General features: G+C 27.0%; 1 protein-coding gene across 6 annotated transcripts in view; it reads left to right on the plus strand.

Moving 5' to 3' along the window:
- LOC103568437 (ras-related protein Rab-37) overlaps positions 1–14,413 on the plus strand; it is a 68,853-nt gene extending 54,440 nt beyond the window's left edge. For 3 of the 6 annotated variants that reach the window (XM_053742973.1, XM_053742971.1, XM_014444507.2), the window contains 6 exons: positions 8,349–8,702; positions 10,277–10,387; positions 10,581–10,689; positions 12,000–12,110; positions 12,323–12,464; positions 14,174–14,413. In XM_053742973.1, the coding sequence (XP_053598948.1) occupies positions 8,460–8,702; positions 10,277–10,387; positions 10,581–10,689; positions 12,000–12,110; positions 12,323–12,464; positions 14,174–14,297 (840 nt within the window). In that variant the 5' untranslated portion in view covers positions 8,349–8,459 and the 3' untranslated portion in view covers positions 14,298–14,413. Of the gene's footprint in view, positions 1–8,345; positions 8,703–9,949; positions 10,015–10,276; positions 10,388–10,580; positions 10,690–11,999; positions 12,111–12,322; positions 12,465–14,173 lie in introns of those variants that run through there. The other 3 variants (XM_053742972.1, XM_014444508.1, XM_008545292.1) reach the window with 3 other exon arrangements.
- The last annotated feature ends 2,585 nt before the right edge of the window (positions 14,414–16,998 follow it).

The following is a 16,998-nucleotide window of genomic DNA, read 5'->3' on the forward strand; positions in this document are numbered from 1 at the left end:
TTCACAAAACAAATATTTTCCATGTATTTATATTTCGCTCTTTCTCGATTCAAAAAAAATATATAAATGTATATGTCAATTTATTTCTGTTTGACTGTTTGAAAAAGTTGAAAACACTGTTTGACTGAGGACCCAGAGTAAAATCTACACCCTTTTTTACTGAATGTAAAATAAAGTTATAATATCCATGATAGATTTTTTTAAACATTTTTTTTTCTCTTTAATCTCTTATGATGCGAGAAACGTTCCACCCTCTATAAATAAATGATAAAGGGAGATATCCACCCTTAGGGGATTATATATATATAGACAACGAGGGTTTATTTATCAAATATAGTATATATATTATACAAAAATGCTAGTATCGAAAACTGTACAGACTTATAGCTCTTGAAAATGTTTAATAAAAAATTTTTCCAGCTTTTTATTATTAAAAAAAAAAAAAAAAATTGTAAATATTTTTTTTTCTATAAATGTAAATACCCGTAATTATTTATAAACATTCCATCTATTTGTAAATACAAATTTATATATACCCTATATATTTTCATCGTTATTTCGTTATTGAGTGTAATATCCGAGTGTTTGTTTCGTTATTTAATTCTCTCATGTTTGAAAATACTCTAATGAATTAGCGTTTATTAAAAAAAATCTTTTTTATAAAAATATTTTGGAATACGAACGATTTTGGGAAACAAGTCAAGATTTTCTTGAGCTAAGAGAATTTATCCGAGAAAATTGAGGTTGTCAAAAAAAAAATTCTTTAATCAAGAATATTACCTTCAGTAGAAATTTTTTTTTCTTGTATATTTTCAGATTACGGCTTTTTGTAATTAAGATATATAATGAAGTATAAGTAAACTACGTTCAAAGATACACGGGGAAAAAGAACTGTTGCTGCAACAGGACTGATCTTGTTAATATATAACGGGGCTTTCCTGTTGCAGCCATAGGCAAGTCCTGTAGCTGTAACAGAACCATATCCTGTTGCAGCGACAATTCTTTTTTTGCCGTGTATTTAATTTGTTGACGTCATCAATAAATTTTGTCTTCTCGATAATATATAAACCACACAGTTCATTGTAAAATTATATTTACATCGTTTTAAGTGTATAATTAATAATAAAAATATAATTTAAATAAAGTTGTGATTTGAATGTTAATTTAACGATGTCAATTTTACTTCGACAAAAAAAAATTTTACGGGTTAATTAATAATTCACTGATAGAAGGATTTGTTTAGGAGTAATAAATTGATTTATTAAATTTTTCTCAACTGACTTTTTTGGATTTAACAAATATTTAGTAATTATTAACAATATTTATTATAATGAAATAAGTAACTTCTTTATTATTAAGAAATATTTTTAATGCTAACAAAGCCTTATTAACATAAAAGAAATATTTGTTAGCACCAAACAAGGCTTGTTAATATTTAATAAATATTTCTTAGACGAATTTGTCGGTAGAGGGCTACACACGAGCCTGTAGTGGTGTACAAGTATTAAAAAAGCTATATGTGTGTGTCGTTGCGACGTCATATTGTTTACTCCGTTCTAGCTTGCATTGTTGGTTAAACGTAACCTACAACTGAAGCTCTCATATACTTAAATAATATTTATATCAGACGTGTTTTGTAAATTGTCATCCATATTATAACTATGAAAATATGGAAGCCTTGTTAATTTTATTCAGTTCAATTTTAATCAAATATAAAACCATTAAAAACACATGTACTATCAAACGGATTTTATGTTATTTCTCAGCGTAATTTAATATAAGAAATTTTAATTTGTTTATTCTAGTTATAGTGTTAATTACTATGAAATTGTATTTTGAAATTAAAAGAACAGAAAATTTTATACGATGGTTGTTTTAGTTATTTTTGTTTATAAATACAAATATTAATGAATGTGTGTAGCTGCATGCAAAAACATATATAGATATATATTCTTGAACTGTGTGATTTTATGAATTAAATTTTAATAAATAAGTTAATAGATAATTTCTTAAATATAAAAAAAAAATTTGTTCAAATAATAAAAAATATATTAAATATAAAATATTCATTTATTAATCATTAAAAAGTGATTCATTAAATGTTAAAAAGTGATTTATTAAATACTAATAAATCATTTTTTAAATGGAAAGAAATCGTTTATTAAATATTAACAAATCGTTTATTAGATGCTAAGAAATATTTATTAAATACAAAAAAATGATGTTTAAGAAATGATTTGTTAAATATTAATAAATATTTCTTAAATAAAGCTCCGTTAAGAAATAATTTGTTAAATATTAACAAATCTTTTTTAATACTAAGAAATCCTTCTATCAGTGTTGTAATCTAATTTGATTTAGTAAATAAATTTAATTGTCGTATAAAAAAGTTATATATATATATATATATATATGTTTTTTGAAATATTTTTTTTGGCACTGACGATACGAAGCCTTATTTGTTTAGGGTTAAGAGGTTGGAAATAAGACTTATCTTAAGCTTGAAATATGTTAGCATTCATAACAAGAGCGAGCATAAGATATTATTTATTCTGTGTTATTTTATTTAGAAAATTTATTATTTTTGTTTTAATTTTCAATTATTAATAAATTTATAAAAAAATGAATCTTAACATCATTTTTTAAAAAATATTTCGATCATAAATAAAGATGATATTTAAAATTATAAATAATTTTCTTCAATTTTATAAAAATCTTTTTGAACAGACAGCTTTCTTTGAAACATAAATATATGATATATTTAGATATGATAATATTACTTGAATCTCCATCTTTAGTAATTTGTATACTCGCGTTTTATATGATCTGCTGAACAAATTAAAATTATTTGGCTTTAGCTTCTGAATTAAAATTTTTCATTTTTTAATAACAAGCATTCAACATAAATAATTTTTTTTTTTTTTTTTTTTTTCAATTGAACATTTTTTTCTGTTATTCTGTGCATTCATTTTTTTTTTTTAACTAAATAAATTGTTTCACAAAAAAGTTTATGTAACACAATTATACATTTTTATGTATACATAATAATGTATTTATATTTTATATTATATATATTTATATCATTGATTTTTTACGATTTATTTTTAACATTAATGACCTGTTCGAGTTTTTATTGATGAAATTTAAAAATATTAAAAATATAATTAAATTCCCTCTATATTCTTGAAAGTCAATAATAATTATTTATAAAATATTAAAAATTTTTTTATTTTTTAAAAAAAAAAAATTGTGTTAAAAATTTTACGTTAAATATCTATAATTTTTGTATGTTAATTTATAACTTCCTATTTTGTAATATTTGATCAGTCCATTTTCAACACAAAATAATCCTAAGTGTAACAAAAGTAACATTTACTCAGTGTTATTAACTGATTGAAAAACTGCGTCGAATGCTGCCTTAAACATCAAAATCAGTAAACTCTAGTTCGAAGAATATCGACGATGAAAAATAAGAAATTAGGAAATTAGACATAACATGCTCGCTTCTCTCGCCTTCGTTCTTTCAAAAACCCCGCCACTATCTCAGTTGACCAATCGACAACCGAATAAAATAGTCAAAGAAATGACGTAAAACGAAACGACATCCGGTCATCAACTTTTTAGAAGATACCAGATTAGTTTCGTTTTTTTCGAATGACCCATATTGTAATTCTTCATATGTTCGAAAACTCCACATACTGACCCTTTAACATCATAATAGTATTTGATGATTGCTACATGAATAATTGCAATCGATTCGTTAGTTTAAATAATATCATCATCAAAATTTTTGAAAAATCACTATTTCTGACGTTTTTCCAAATATTTCACATATTAACTCGCTGGTTTAACCCTAAATTCACGTGACTTTTTCTATCGATCATTTCTGTAAATTTCTGTTCAATAAAATTTAATTTTCAAGCATAATCGTAAAACTTTAAAAAACACTTATTATTGATTATTTTAAACTTCTCAAATTCTCAGAGGTTATAATACGAAACATTATTTTTTTTGAGCTCGAAAATAATAATGTATTTGAAGGTATTGTTGAGCTCAAAGAGCTCGAATATGAATTGGCAATAACAATTGTTGGGGCTGGCCCGCAGAGTCAACCGTTTTTCAGATATTTTTTTACATACATGAATAATGTTAAAACAACAAAAATTTATTGTGTAAAATGTTGTTCTAACTCATAGTTTTGTGTTAATTTTTACAAAATTTTTTTTTATATTTTCATGAAATATTTTGTTCACATTTTAATTTCTAAAAGTCAAAAATTAAATTTCGATATACCCTAAGATATTCTAAAATAAAGTAAAAAAAGAAGTAGTTTATTTATGAAGTACTCTGTAAACAGGAATAAGTGAAATCGGTGAATATTCACTAATTTTAAGTGCAAACGGAACCACTTATTTTAAAAAGTGGTTCGATTAGCACTTAGAATTAGTGAATATTCATCTATTTCACTTATTCATGTTTACAGAGTAAATTTCAATGTTTTAATATTTTGTTTAAAACTTTGTTACAAATACTCCTCGAAAAAGGGTCACCGTTATAAAATTAATTTATCTGACAGCGAAAGCTCGTCAGTACTTTCAATGCAAACTCTATCTATATTATAGAGCTTTTATACAATCAAAATTTAACAAAGCATTAGCTTCTCTCAACGTTGGAAAACTTTTACAAATTATAGTTTATTACACAAATTATTAACTTCACTGCATGTATACATTTACACTTTTTTCCTTTTTGCAACAAAAAAAAATTAATCATCGCATTAATAAAATACGCAATATATAATAATAAATCTATACCGTCATATTTGTTGCGCTACCTATAAGTCTTCGTTGGCGTAGTGGCTGGAGCGTCAGCTTCATAGCTGCTGCGGTAAAGTCGTGGGTTCGAAACCCACAGCGGGTAAAATTTTACTATTATTTATTTTCTTACACGATGATGATTAAATAACATTGCGGAGATTAACACCAACTGATTTAGATCGTACTGGTCTAAATCAAGTTAATCTATGAATTGCATTGTCATAGTTACTCTGAGTGTAAAAAAGTAATTTTCATAATTATTATTAAAAAAAAAAAATGTTTTGCAATTGACAAATAAAGAAAAATATATCTTTTAATGTTACACGGAAAAAATGTGGTTCTTCTAACCACAAAATTGTCGTAGAACATTGTAGTAACAGGTACTCCTATGAAAAGTAAAGGATAACTACATGCGAATAGTATATTGACAACTAAACATTGTAGTAAGTATTGATGATAGAAGCTTGCGTTACTACACGTGGGGTTGCCCTAATTTAAGAAAAATGATTTAATCCATGCTAAGTTTATATCTATATTAGACTGGGCCAAAAAAATCGACTATTTTTTTTTTTTCGATACTGTGAAAATATTACTCCTGATGACCAAAAAAAATTATTGTGCAAGTTTGAGCCTTTAATAATGATATTAAGAGGTGTATCGCTACGACTATTAGTTTTTTGACAGAAATTTCATTTTTTACCCAAAACTCGTAAATCATCTATCTGAAAAATTTGAGCAATATATATCCTTAAAGGAAATTGAATTCTCTACAAAAAATCTCTCTTAGTAAATTGACGTAAAATGAGCCGTTTCCTTGTAACCGTGCCTTAAGTATTGATTTGTTTTTTAAATTCTTTGTTTCTATTTTGGATTTTTGTAACTACTAGAAATTTAAAAATTTTTTGTAGTCAAGATACATATTCTTAAAGGAAATTAAATGCTCTACAAAGAAGGTCTCTTAACATTTTTTGCTAAATTCACTCCTTTGAAAGTTATTCAAGGTTAAAGTTGAGTCAAAACGATACACCTCTTAATATCATTGTTAAGAGCTCAAACTTGCACAATAATTTTTTTTTGGTCATCAGGAATATTTTCACAGCATCGAAAAAAAAATAGTCGATTTTTTTGGCCTAGTCTAATCTATATATTATCTAATTCGAATCGTTTTGAATCATTTCAAATAATTTTTCTTTATCAGTTTGAGGTTATTCCAAGTTCGAACTGGCATTTTTTTACTCAATTTGTAGTAACCTCAATTTTTTTCCATGTACTGAATATCATCAATATTTAATTTTGTTATTATATGTATTTGTTATATTATGAGTAAACAAAAAAATAGCTTTACTTGATCAATTAAGTAAATATTATTTTAAAAAATTACATATTCTAGAAAATTTTCAAAAATATATGTTCTTGTATTAAGTAAATTTTCTTAATAAAAGTATTTTTTCTCAGCGCATAAATTTAAAAAATTAATAATAATGATTATGCAAAATTTGTTATATTTAGTTTCTGAGAATAATAAAATATGTGTCTACAATATTAATATAACAATAGTTTGAGCTTGTGGTTTGTATTCATGACGCAGCAACTTAGTAACATATGTAACAAACAACTTCGAACATGTGAATAACAGTCCATGTTGCCGTTAAAGGTACAATCTAGTGGAATAGAATAGAGGACGTAGTGGGAATATTCCCTACAAATAGATTGTCACGGCTACAAACTAGTCATATATATATAGACATTGTTGGCAACTTTGTAAGACAATCAAGGCGTTAATTAGTATGTTAATTATCAGTTCGTATATCTCGATCACACTTACATGAGTATATATGTATATAGTGACATACAATCTAAAGACTGTGCAGCCATATATATAATATAATATATGTGAGCAGTGAAACAAGATTCAGAGGGACGTAATCCATATACGTCGTACGTTTCAAGGCGATATTCGGTGAAGCACATATGGTCTGCGCTATCCTTTCATTGTCGATCCCATCACCCATTAGCGACGTCCCCATCACCCGTCTGGTTATGTATATGTACATCTTTATGTTTATGTATATCTATATATGGTATTGCTGGTATTGTTAATGACCTAACTTTGATGCGTGTATAACGACCAATAGCGGACTCTCAAAGGGCGTGATTAATTTTCATAATGGCGGACACACGTTAGTAATTAACGTTTAGTTTACTTGCCACTCGAAATTTGGTATAGTATGGGTTCTTGAAGCATTCAGTTTTTTTGTTTTCGCAATAACTTTACTTGCTAAGCCAAAAGCTAATTTAAAGTTTGCTTCAAATTCCATAAATTTAATAAACCACTTTATATCATACAAGTACCATTTGTGGCCACTGCTCCATTTTTGGACCACAAAATAAAATTTTTATTGCAACAATCTGATAAAAATATCTTTGCATACATTATTTAAATTAATTATGTCATTGCGTCTTTTACACATTATTTTATGTCAGTTTTTGAAGGGTCCAAACTTGGCCCTAAAGTGGCCTAAATTGGTACCTATCCTACAATTCTGTGGATTTGGTTTTTTGAATTTATGCGACAATCTTCATATAGAAAAAAATTTCATATTTTAGTTTAAGAATTCAATAAAAATTTTCCAGCTTCAGCTCGAATTTTGAGTTGACAGACAGAATTTTTATTTTCAAAAATATTTCGATTATTTTTTGGAGCAAGAGAACAAAAAACGCGAGAGTAATATCGATGTTTTATATTCAGTAATTTTTTTTTTTAGTGTGTGACGTAACTGCACACGTTCTTAGTGGTATGAATCACGTGATAAGATGGTGTCAGTGCCCGAGCACAAAGCCCTCGTTCACATACAAAGTCCTGTACGAAAACGTTGGGTCAGGGCGCCACTAGTCGGGTCGTTACTTCATTAAAACTTGTATATTCTTTTATTTGGCTATAGTATAATATAATACATTTTATCTTTTTTCATTTTCTCTTTCTCCTTTCTCTTGTTCGCTTCGTCACGTGGGTAGACCCGAAATCTGTGGGTTAGTCCCGCCTTGAGTCCTAAAAATTGACCTATCCTCGATTTCTCTTGATCTCATATATTTTATCTCTTTTTTTTTTTTTTTATTTACTTCAGTCGACATTTATTAGCTTACAGAGTAAATTATTTGTTTTAAAAGTTACATAGAGACTATTCTACAGAGCTCAGTTAGTTCAAAAGCCTTTTACTCATTACTACATTCTACCGACCTTGTGTGTATTCGTTTTCCCAACAGTTTAAAACAAGTTAATAATTACTTCCGTTTAATTCTCATGCGATTTAATCAATTCTACCGTCGATTTCCCTAACTTTCCAATGCTTCATTTTTTCAATTTATATTTATTAATTTTATAAATTATAGATTATTCAAAATTAGTAACAAAAGACAGTATCTGTAGCAAAATAAAAACTTTCATATTCATTTTACGTTTGAGTAATTTAACTTATATTTTTTAAAAAACTGTTTGAATTACATTGACATGCTTTTAACTCGACAAAGTAGCTTGGAGTTGAGTGACCCCGAGCAAAAGTGGTAAAGAAGCACGACAACGGCGGCGACGAGGAGTGGCCAAGAAGAAGAAGAGCAAATTGGTGCTCCTGGTAGCAGGAACCCATGAGTAGAATGGAGGATTCAAATCGAGCCGCACGTACGCGCGGTTCTGCAACGACCTCGTCCGATTGGTCCTCGTCTGATACCCACTCGGCCTCACGGGGCCCAGGTACCCCCGCCACTGCCACAGCAGCGGGTCCGTCAACTAGAGTGGGGGCACAAGGCCCAGTGCGTCGACAGACGTCTCACGAGGGTCCCAATTCATCACAGGCCCCACCCGAAACGACGAGAGAACTCCACTTCAAGGTCTCAGCTTACTTTCCTGATACCTTTCTAATTTAAGCGTGACGTTTCAATTTACTTTTTTATTTATTTCTTTTGGCCCTGATTCCTTTTTTTTTTTTTTTTTGGTAACCTTGTATGGTTTTTTTTCTAATTTCTCATCTTAACAATAAATTACTTTATCTTATCATTATTTTAGTGAACTATTACTCTTGAAATTTGTTAAAAAATCGCCAAGAAATTTATTATTTATTACGATCAATTTGTTATGAGAGCTTATTTTTTAACTCTTACTTTAGCGGAGATGGATTAGCAAAAGTTTATTGGAGACATATAAAAGTAGATATAACTTATCTTCTCCTACGATTATCCTTCTCAGAAAAGGCTTTAAAAGTTGCCGCAAGATTTATGCGTCTTTTGCATTCTATTCTTCTTTTACTCAATCGCGATGTCTTAAATTTTTTTATTTATCTTCAAAAATTTACTTTTTCGTTTTTCATAAAATCCGAATTTTTTAAAGTTATTCATAACTACATGACATTTTTTCAATAATTGCAAATAATAAATCCGCTGGATTTTTAAAAACAAATTTTTTTGAAGTAACTTAAATTTGAAACGTATGTTATTGAAAAATTTTTTTTACTTTCGGTAGTTGTCATTAAAACTTAATAGCAAGAATTTTTATAATGACTGGAATTTTTATATTTTCGAATTTTTAGAAATTCATATATTGAGGCAAAATTTTCATATAATTTATTTTGTATATACACAGAAAAGGTAAGACAAAATTTCTTGTGCCGAAAAATCCTTGTTTTCTGTGTAGTAACGCCGCAGGAAAAAAATTTTCAAAATTCTTGAGCGACTTTTAAAATTTTTATTTTTCAATTCAAACTTTCAAACTTGATGATAATTTTGTTTTTGCCATAGGCAAACTGTTCCTAGAGTGAGTCAAAAAAAAAATTATTTTTTTTGAGCTGCCCTAATATTGTTGAGGTTAACTTTTAAGCGGTAACCTTAAAAATTTGCACGCTACAGTTAATGCCGGTCTGACCGACTGCGTTAGAAGACACTCAGTTTTTTTTTTACTTTTGAGAAGGGAACTATCTATTTACATGAATAAAACTATATCTTCCAGAAAAAGACATGATTTAATGATATTATAAACTTTATTTGTTTTGAAAAATCACATTATTTAATATTTTAAGGTAGAGTTATTAAAAAAAGTTTCATTGATTTTAAATTTGATTAGCGGTCTGTCAGACCGGGGTTACCGTTTAAAGGTTAACAACAGCAGGCGTTCTTACTTTTTTCTCTCTGGCACCCAAGTGGGCGAACGGTATTATCTTTGTTGCACTAATACAGTAATCAGGAACTTTTGCCAAGTTTTTCTCTCAAACAAACGAACGTTGTTAAAAAATTAAAGCGCACTTCGTTAGATTAGAGAGCATAGTACATTATTGTGCAGTCTGTAGATTGTATTTAGAGATTTTGTTTCCGAGAAAAACGCAGCCGAAAATAATATCTGATGAAGCCTGTTGAAAAAATTTTCTGTAAATTTCAAATTTTGTAATTTTAAATTTTATATATAATTATCATAGATAATGCTATTGGGTGATAGCGGTGTTGGTAAAACATGCCTACTAACACAATTTCGAGATGGTCGTTTTCTATCTGGGAATCACATTAGTACCGTTGGAATTGATTTCAGGGTAAGATATAATATATTTATTGATTTCAATAAATAAATATATACATTTATGGAATAATGCATTGCTCAAAAATTTGTCATTTATTATGTAATAAAATAATTATTATTTATTATTTATAACTTATGGTTATAATGAAATATTTAACGCACATTAATAACAGTGAGGTATTAATGATTTGATGATATAATTACAGAACAAAGTGGTTAACGTGGACGATACGAGAATTAAATTACAGATATGGGATACCGCAGGACAGGAGAGATTTCGAAGCGTGACCCACGCTTATTATCGAGATGCTCATGGTAATATATTTATTATTATTAAATATGAAAACTAATTTAATATATAATTTCAAATAATTTCTTCATTATAGAAGAAATTTTTATTTTTTATTCGTAAGTTTTCTACAAGTAAATGAGAGCAAGTTGACCTCAGACAGTGCGATTACACAAAAAAATATTTTACATCATGAATTCAAAGCAAAAATTTTGTTACACGAAATAAAAAGAACTGTTGCTGTAACAGAACATGGCCCTGTAGCTGCAACAGGAAAGTCCCGAAGTATTCACAAGATCAGTCCTGTTACAGATACAGAACGAGTTCTGTAGCTGCAACAGGATTATTCCTGTGACTGCTACAGGGCGGGTCTTGTTACAGTCACGTTATTCTTGTTGCAGCTACAAACTTATGCTACAGGACTTATTTCTGCACAGTAAAAAAGGATTCGTCAAAATCAACATATATCGTGTATACACTCTAAAACCAAGTGTGTAATCGAAATTAACACACTTCCTAAATAACATTGAAACGCTATAAACAATCTATAGATATTTAATACACCGTGAAACGTGTTTTAAATGCACTGATAGAAGGATTTATTTGAGATTAATAAACTAGATTTATAAAAACTCTTGTGAGAAGCTTCTTTGAAACAAATAAATATTTATTAATAGTTAACAAATAATTTTTTAGCGAATATTATCGATAGATGGCTGCATATAATAATATGTCGTTGTATATATTAGCAAGAGACTAACTGGATAGTAAGCGTTGTTACACGGCCATATTTTATATGAAATATAAAAATTATTTTAAATAATTGTTTGTTAATTATGTAATAAAAATAATTTTTTCATTTTAATATATTTTTCATCTTCCCACTTAAAATAAATTTTTTAAAATATTTTTATAATTCATATTTTGAGAGAATGAGGTTATATTTTCAAATACGTCAAATTGCGTCAAATAAATGATTTATTAAATATTAATAAATACTTTTTTGTAAGGAAATACTCTCTGATAAATAATGTGTTGACTGTTTATAAATATTTATTTGAGCCTGTTCATTAATAAACCATTTGTTAAATATTAACAAATCTTATTGAATCCAAAGAAATCCTTTAATCAGTGTGACTACAAAAAACTGTAATTTCGCTTATGACCTTAAACATAGCACACATTTGAAATATGTTAAAATAATACATTTTTAACACACTTGGTTTTAAAGTGTAAATCGAATGTTTTACTCTTAATAATTAACAACACTTTGTACTATGATAATTCTTAGACATAAATATCTGAATGCATAATAGATGAGTGACTGGTTTTTCAGCGTTGCTTTTGCTCTATGACGTGACGAACAAGACTAGCTTTGATAACATCAGGGCCTGGCTCGGCGAGATCCGGGAGTACGCACAGAATGACGTAGTTATAATGCTTCTCGGTTAGTATATTCTATATAACATTATAATATAACTTATATTAATTTATTAAATCTGTAAGTTGATAACTTGATCCCTAGGATATTCAATTTAATTATTTAGCATTCCAGTTCTTATATATTTTATAAAATTATTTAATTTCTATGGACAATTGATATTAATGCATTTAAAAGGATAATGTAATTTAATTGCAATTTATTTTAAAATTATTCAGGTAATAAGTCAGATTGCGGTAATGAACGTGTAATAAAGGTAGAAGATGGTAAGCGTTTAGCGGATGAGTATCAAGTTCCATTCATGGAAACTTCTGCCAAGACTGGCCTCAATGTCGAGTTAGCCTTTCTTGCAATTGCTAAGTAATTATTATTATTATCATTATAATATTTTTAAAAAATTTTTTTTCATTAAAAAAAACAATTTTTTTAAGTGATACATTTATTTATATAAGTATAATTAAATTAATGTAAAAATTTAACTATAATTGAAAATTTTAATTTGTTTCGTTTGAATTTAAAATCAATTCATATTTCAAAAATTACAGTTCAATTAAATCCCGAATGATGAAAAAAAAAAACTGTAGACCCAGGGATTATAAAATAAAAACCTATATTTTGACTCTTGATTAAATATTAATAAAAATTCATTTTTAAATGTATATAATTGTAAAAAATTTACTGAGTGAAAGCGGATTTAGTATGAAATGAATGCGCATTTAAATAAAATTCACATCACTCCGCTGAAAAAAAGAAAAAAAAAATCCCTACACTAATGAAAAAGGTAACTCAATTCGAAAAAAAAAATTCTTAAACCAGGGAAATTTAATCAAACCAAGAATAATTCCTTGGTTCAAGAATTTTTTTTTTTTACTCAAGAAATACATTTTCTTCAAAACAGTATTATTGGTTCAAGATTTTTTGTTTTCGATCAAGTTAAATTTTTTATCAGTATATTTACTCCGTATCCAGAGTGATTTTTTGTAAAAACTCGAAAACTCCAAGTGACGAAGTGAATTTGAATTTAAATAAAGTCCGTAATCGATTTTTACACTGTAATTTATGGGTACAGTAAAAAAACCGACTATTTTTTTTTACGAGTCTCTTATAAAAATTTGTTGGCTTACGATGTTTTAAGGAGCCTCTCAAAAAATCAGCTCGATAAAAAATTTTCAAGAGGTCGCTCACGAGTTCGGAAAATATCGAAAATGATTGAAATTTGGATTTTTTACTTCTAAATTTTTTCTTTATCGTGGCAGCAATAGTTTATACTTGTAAAATCATGTCTATGCTGAAAATTTCAGCCCAAAACTCAAATATTTAAGCGGCGCTCAAGAATTTTGAATATTAACTGATAATATGTAACTAATACTTTGAATTAGTTTTTGTATTTTTTTATAACTCAATTATTGTCATTTCAGTAAAATATAACTTTTGAATAACCAAAAATATACAGGACAATCTTAAACAATAAAATTTGGTAAGTTTTGAATAAGCGGAAAAACCTTAATGTTGTATTAAAAAATAAAAAAGTGTGCAAATAACTTATTATTTCTATTTGTCTGGTTATATTTTCATTCATTGTCATGCAAAATGATGGTGAAAAAATCGAGAAGCTTTATTATTAATATTCAAGGGTCACTCGAAAACGTTCAACAGACAGGACTCGGAAACATTCAAAATTCTTGAGCGAGGTTTAAATATTGAAATTTTAGGCTTAAATTCTCAGCGTAGTCATGATTTCACAAATATAAACTATAGCTGCCACGAGAAAGAAAAGAATTTGAAATAAAAATTCAAATTTCGATCATTTTTGATATTTTCAGAATTCGTGAGCGACCTCTTGAAAATTTTTTATCGAGCTAATTTTTGCAGAGGCTTCTTAAAACATCATAAACCAATAAATTTTCATAAGAAACTCGAAAAAAACAAATAGTCGGTTTTTTTGAGCCACCCTACTGTACAGTCATAAAAAATCATGTCTCACAATAACGTGAATCAAAAACTTAAAAATTAAAAAGAATTCTTATTAATAAAAAAATTATAAAATGAAATTTTTTTTTTTTTTTCAGACAATTGAAAGCACATAAAAGTGGGAATCCGGATGATACTAAATTCAATGTACATGATTACGTAAGACAGGAATCACAACAAAAAAGAACTAATTGCTTCAGTTCAAATTGCCAGACGACCTGAATTATCGTTACTCTATATATACATATATATATACAATTGTATAACGACTGGTTTTTATTTGCAAAATAATAGTAGCGCTTATAAACAGCGAACTTTTTTCTTTCATATGTCGAAAATAGTCGCATATATATATATATATATATATATATATATATATATATATATATATATAATAGTAAAAAAGGGATCACGTATATATATTATAATTGATTGGCTTGTAACGACAGTAATACTCCAATTATAATTATAAATAAAATATAAAATATATCAGAAATGAAATTTAAAAGGTGCAGGATGCCTATATGTATATTCAACAAATAATTTAAATTACATAAAACGAAATCTAGGACAGGTTCTTGGATTCAGTTATAAATGATATAAATTTATAAAAATATATGACACATATATATTTAGTTGTCGGCATTGAATAATATACTGAGAGAAAATAACTCATGCGTGATTTTTATTTTTAAATAATTAAAATTATAAAGAATTTTTTTTTTCATGCATTGAAATAATAAACAAGAGATATATGTAGACGATTTGCGTCAATGTTATTCTCATTAGCTTTAAACGAGTGCACAATTTGTCACAGCCATGAGATATATATCAGAATAATAATAATAATTATAGATAAAGTAATAATGTAGCGTACAAAAGATATAAGCACATATATTAATATACAAATTTTATTGTTATTATTAATATGTATTTAAAAAGTTTACATTTTATTACTGATGTTATTCACTATTTTGTTAAATTTATTTACTTTTGAAGAAGATGCAATTAATTGATTACTTTAATTAATTAATAATCATAATTTTACACTCATTATTTACATAGGGAAGGGTGGGGCAAAATGGCCTCCCTGACATTTTGCCGAAATTAAAAAAAAAATTTTTGGGGCATAATGGTCCCTCTTTCAAAAAATGATAAAAAAATTTTTATTTTTGGTTTTGCAAAATTGTTTTCAACGTTAAGAATATATTTCTTTCGCGCTTGACAACTATATTTACTTTTATATTACTCAAAAAAAAATTTTTAAGGTGTAATGAATCGTCCCTCCACTCGTGCAAAAAAGAAAAATGATTGTAATGAATAGGAACAAGATTTTTGGCTTAAGTTTGAAATGAATGATTCAAATGTTTGATATTCCGGCGAAAATATTGGTCTTATAAAAAAAGTTTTCAAACAAAAGTTGTAGGAAATTCAATTTTCTATGAAAATGTCCCTTATGATTTTCTTATACAACCAATATTTTCACCGTAATTTCAAAATTAAGATTAATAATGAATGATTCAAATTTTTGTTAATTACGAAAATCTTAATTTTGAAATCACGGCTTCCTCATTAATCCGAAAGAAAAATTACAAGAGACATTTCTTTTAGGGAATTGAATTTTGAACAACTTTTGCTTGAAAAAGTTGACATCATTAATTATTAATTGTAATATTTTTTAATTAAAGTAAAAATCCTGGGCTTAGTAATGTTTTTTTCACAACTATTGCAATACGATTAAATTTGAATTTAAAATTGCCGCCAAAATAAAGTTGAAAACACTTGGATTTAGCAAAAATAAAATAAAGTCTAAAACAAAAAAAATTATTCAAAAGTTAAAAATGATGATTGTTAATGTATATATTGGAATAGACTTTATTCAGAAGCTAAGGAATCATGGATTCAATGTAAAAATTGTAAGAAATGGTCTCATGATTCCTGTGCAGTAAATAAATATTATTCCAATAAGTATATTTGTGAATACTGTAAAAATTAATCGAATTAAAAACTTTATTATTTTCAAATATTTTTAGTGGCCAAATTTGCCCCAGGCATAGAAAATCAGCCGAAAAATGAATAAGTATATTGTTTTTTGTAATTCGACAAAAATATAAAAAAATCTTTTCTTCAGAATTTTCGACTGGTCCATTTTGCCCCAGGTATCATGCGCAAGTCTAAAAATGCCCAAATATATCGAATTTATGGTAATTAGAAGAAAAACAGAAAAAAATTTCTTTATTAAATTGTTAGAGGGCCTTCTTGCCCCACCCTCCCCTCAATAATATTTAAATTATGATATCGTTAATAATTGATTATAAATATATATTTAAAGTAAATACAAAATATTTTTACGTAAAAAAAAACTGAAAATTATAAAAAAAAAAAATATAATTTATAATTTAATTTTTTATCAAAAGCAAACTCATAATTTTGTGATTTACGTAAATACTTATATTTGAAAACTTAATAAAAATTTTTATTTCAATTTAAAATTTTTGTTATTAATTTTGAAATACCACCCATCGCTTTATTAATAATTAATTATTTAGTTATTGAAACTGCTGGGTCTAGAAGTCAATTGGTCACGTATGCGAAAAAAACTAGGCAATGCAACGGGATTCCCAGTGAATACTAAATTTAAAGTTCTTGTGGATACAGAGAAACATCTGGTTATGTGTGTGACTAGTTAAGTTCCAGGTACAAAATTAGTCTTATAATTGCAAGAGAATAAATTATCCGTACAACTGTTCTGTTCCTGTAGCTGGTGGGAAATTAATATAGAGTGATAAATAATTTAAAGGAAATCTAATGAACAAATGTATAGTTTTACTTTGAGATAATTAATTTTGTATTTAATCCGATCCTTTTAAGTTGACAATTAATTTATTAATTTTATCATCACATTCCGTCACAATCTATAGGA

The sequence above is a fragment of the Microplitis demolitor genome, chromosome 2 (genome assembly GCF_026212275.2).
Source record: "Microplitis demolitor isolate Queensland-Clemson2020A chromosome 2, iyMicDemo2.1a, whole genome shotgun sequence".
Classification (NCBI taxonomy): Eukaryota; Metazoa; Arthropoda; class Insecta; order Hymenoptera; family Braconidae; genus Microplitis; species Microplitis demolitor.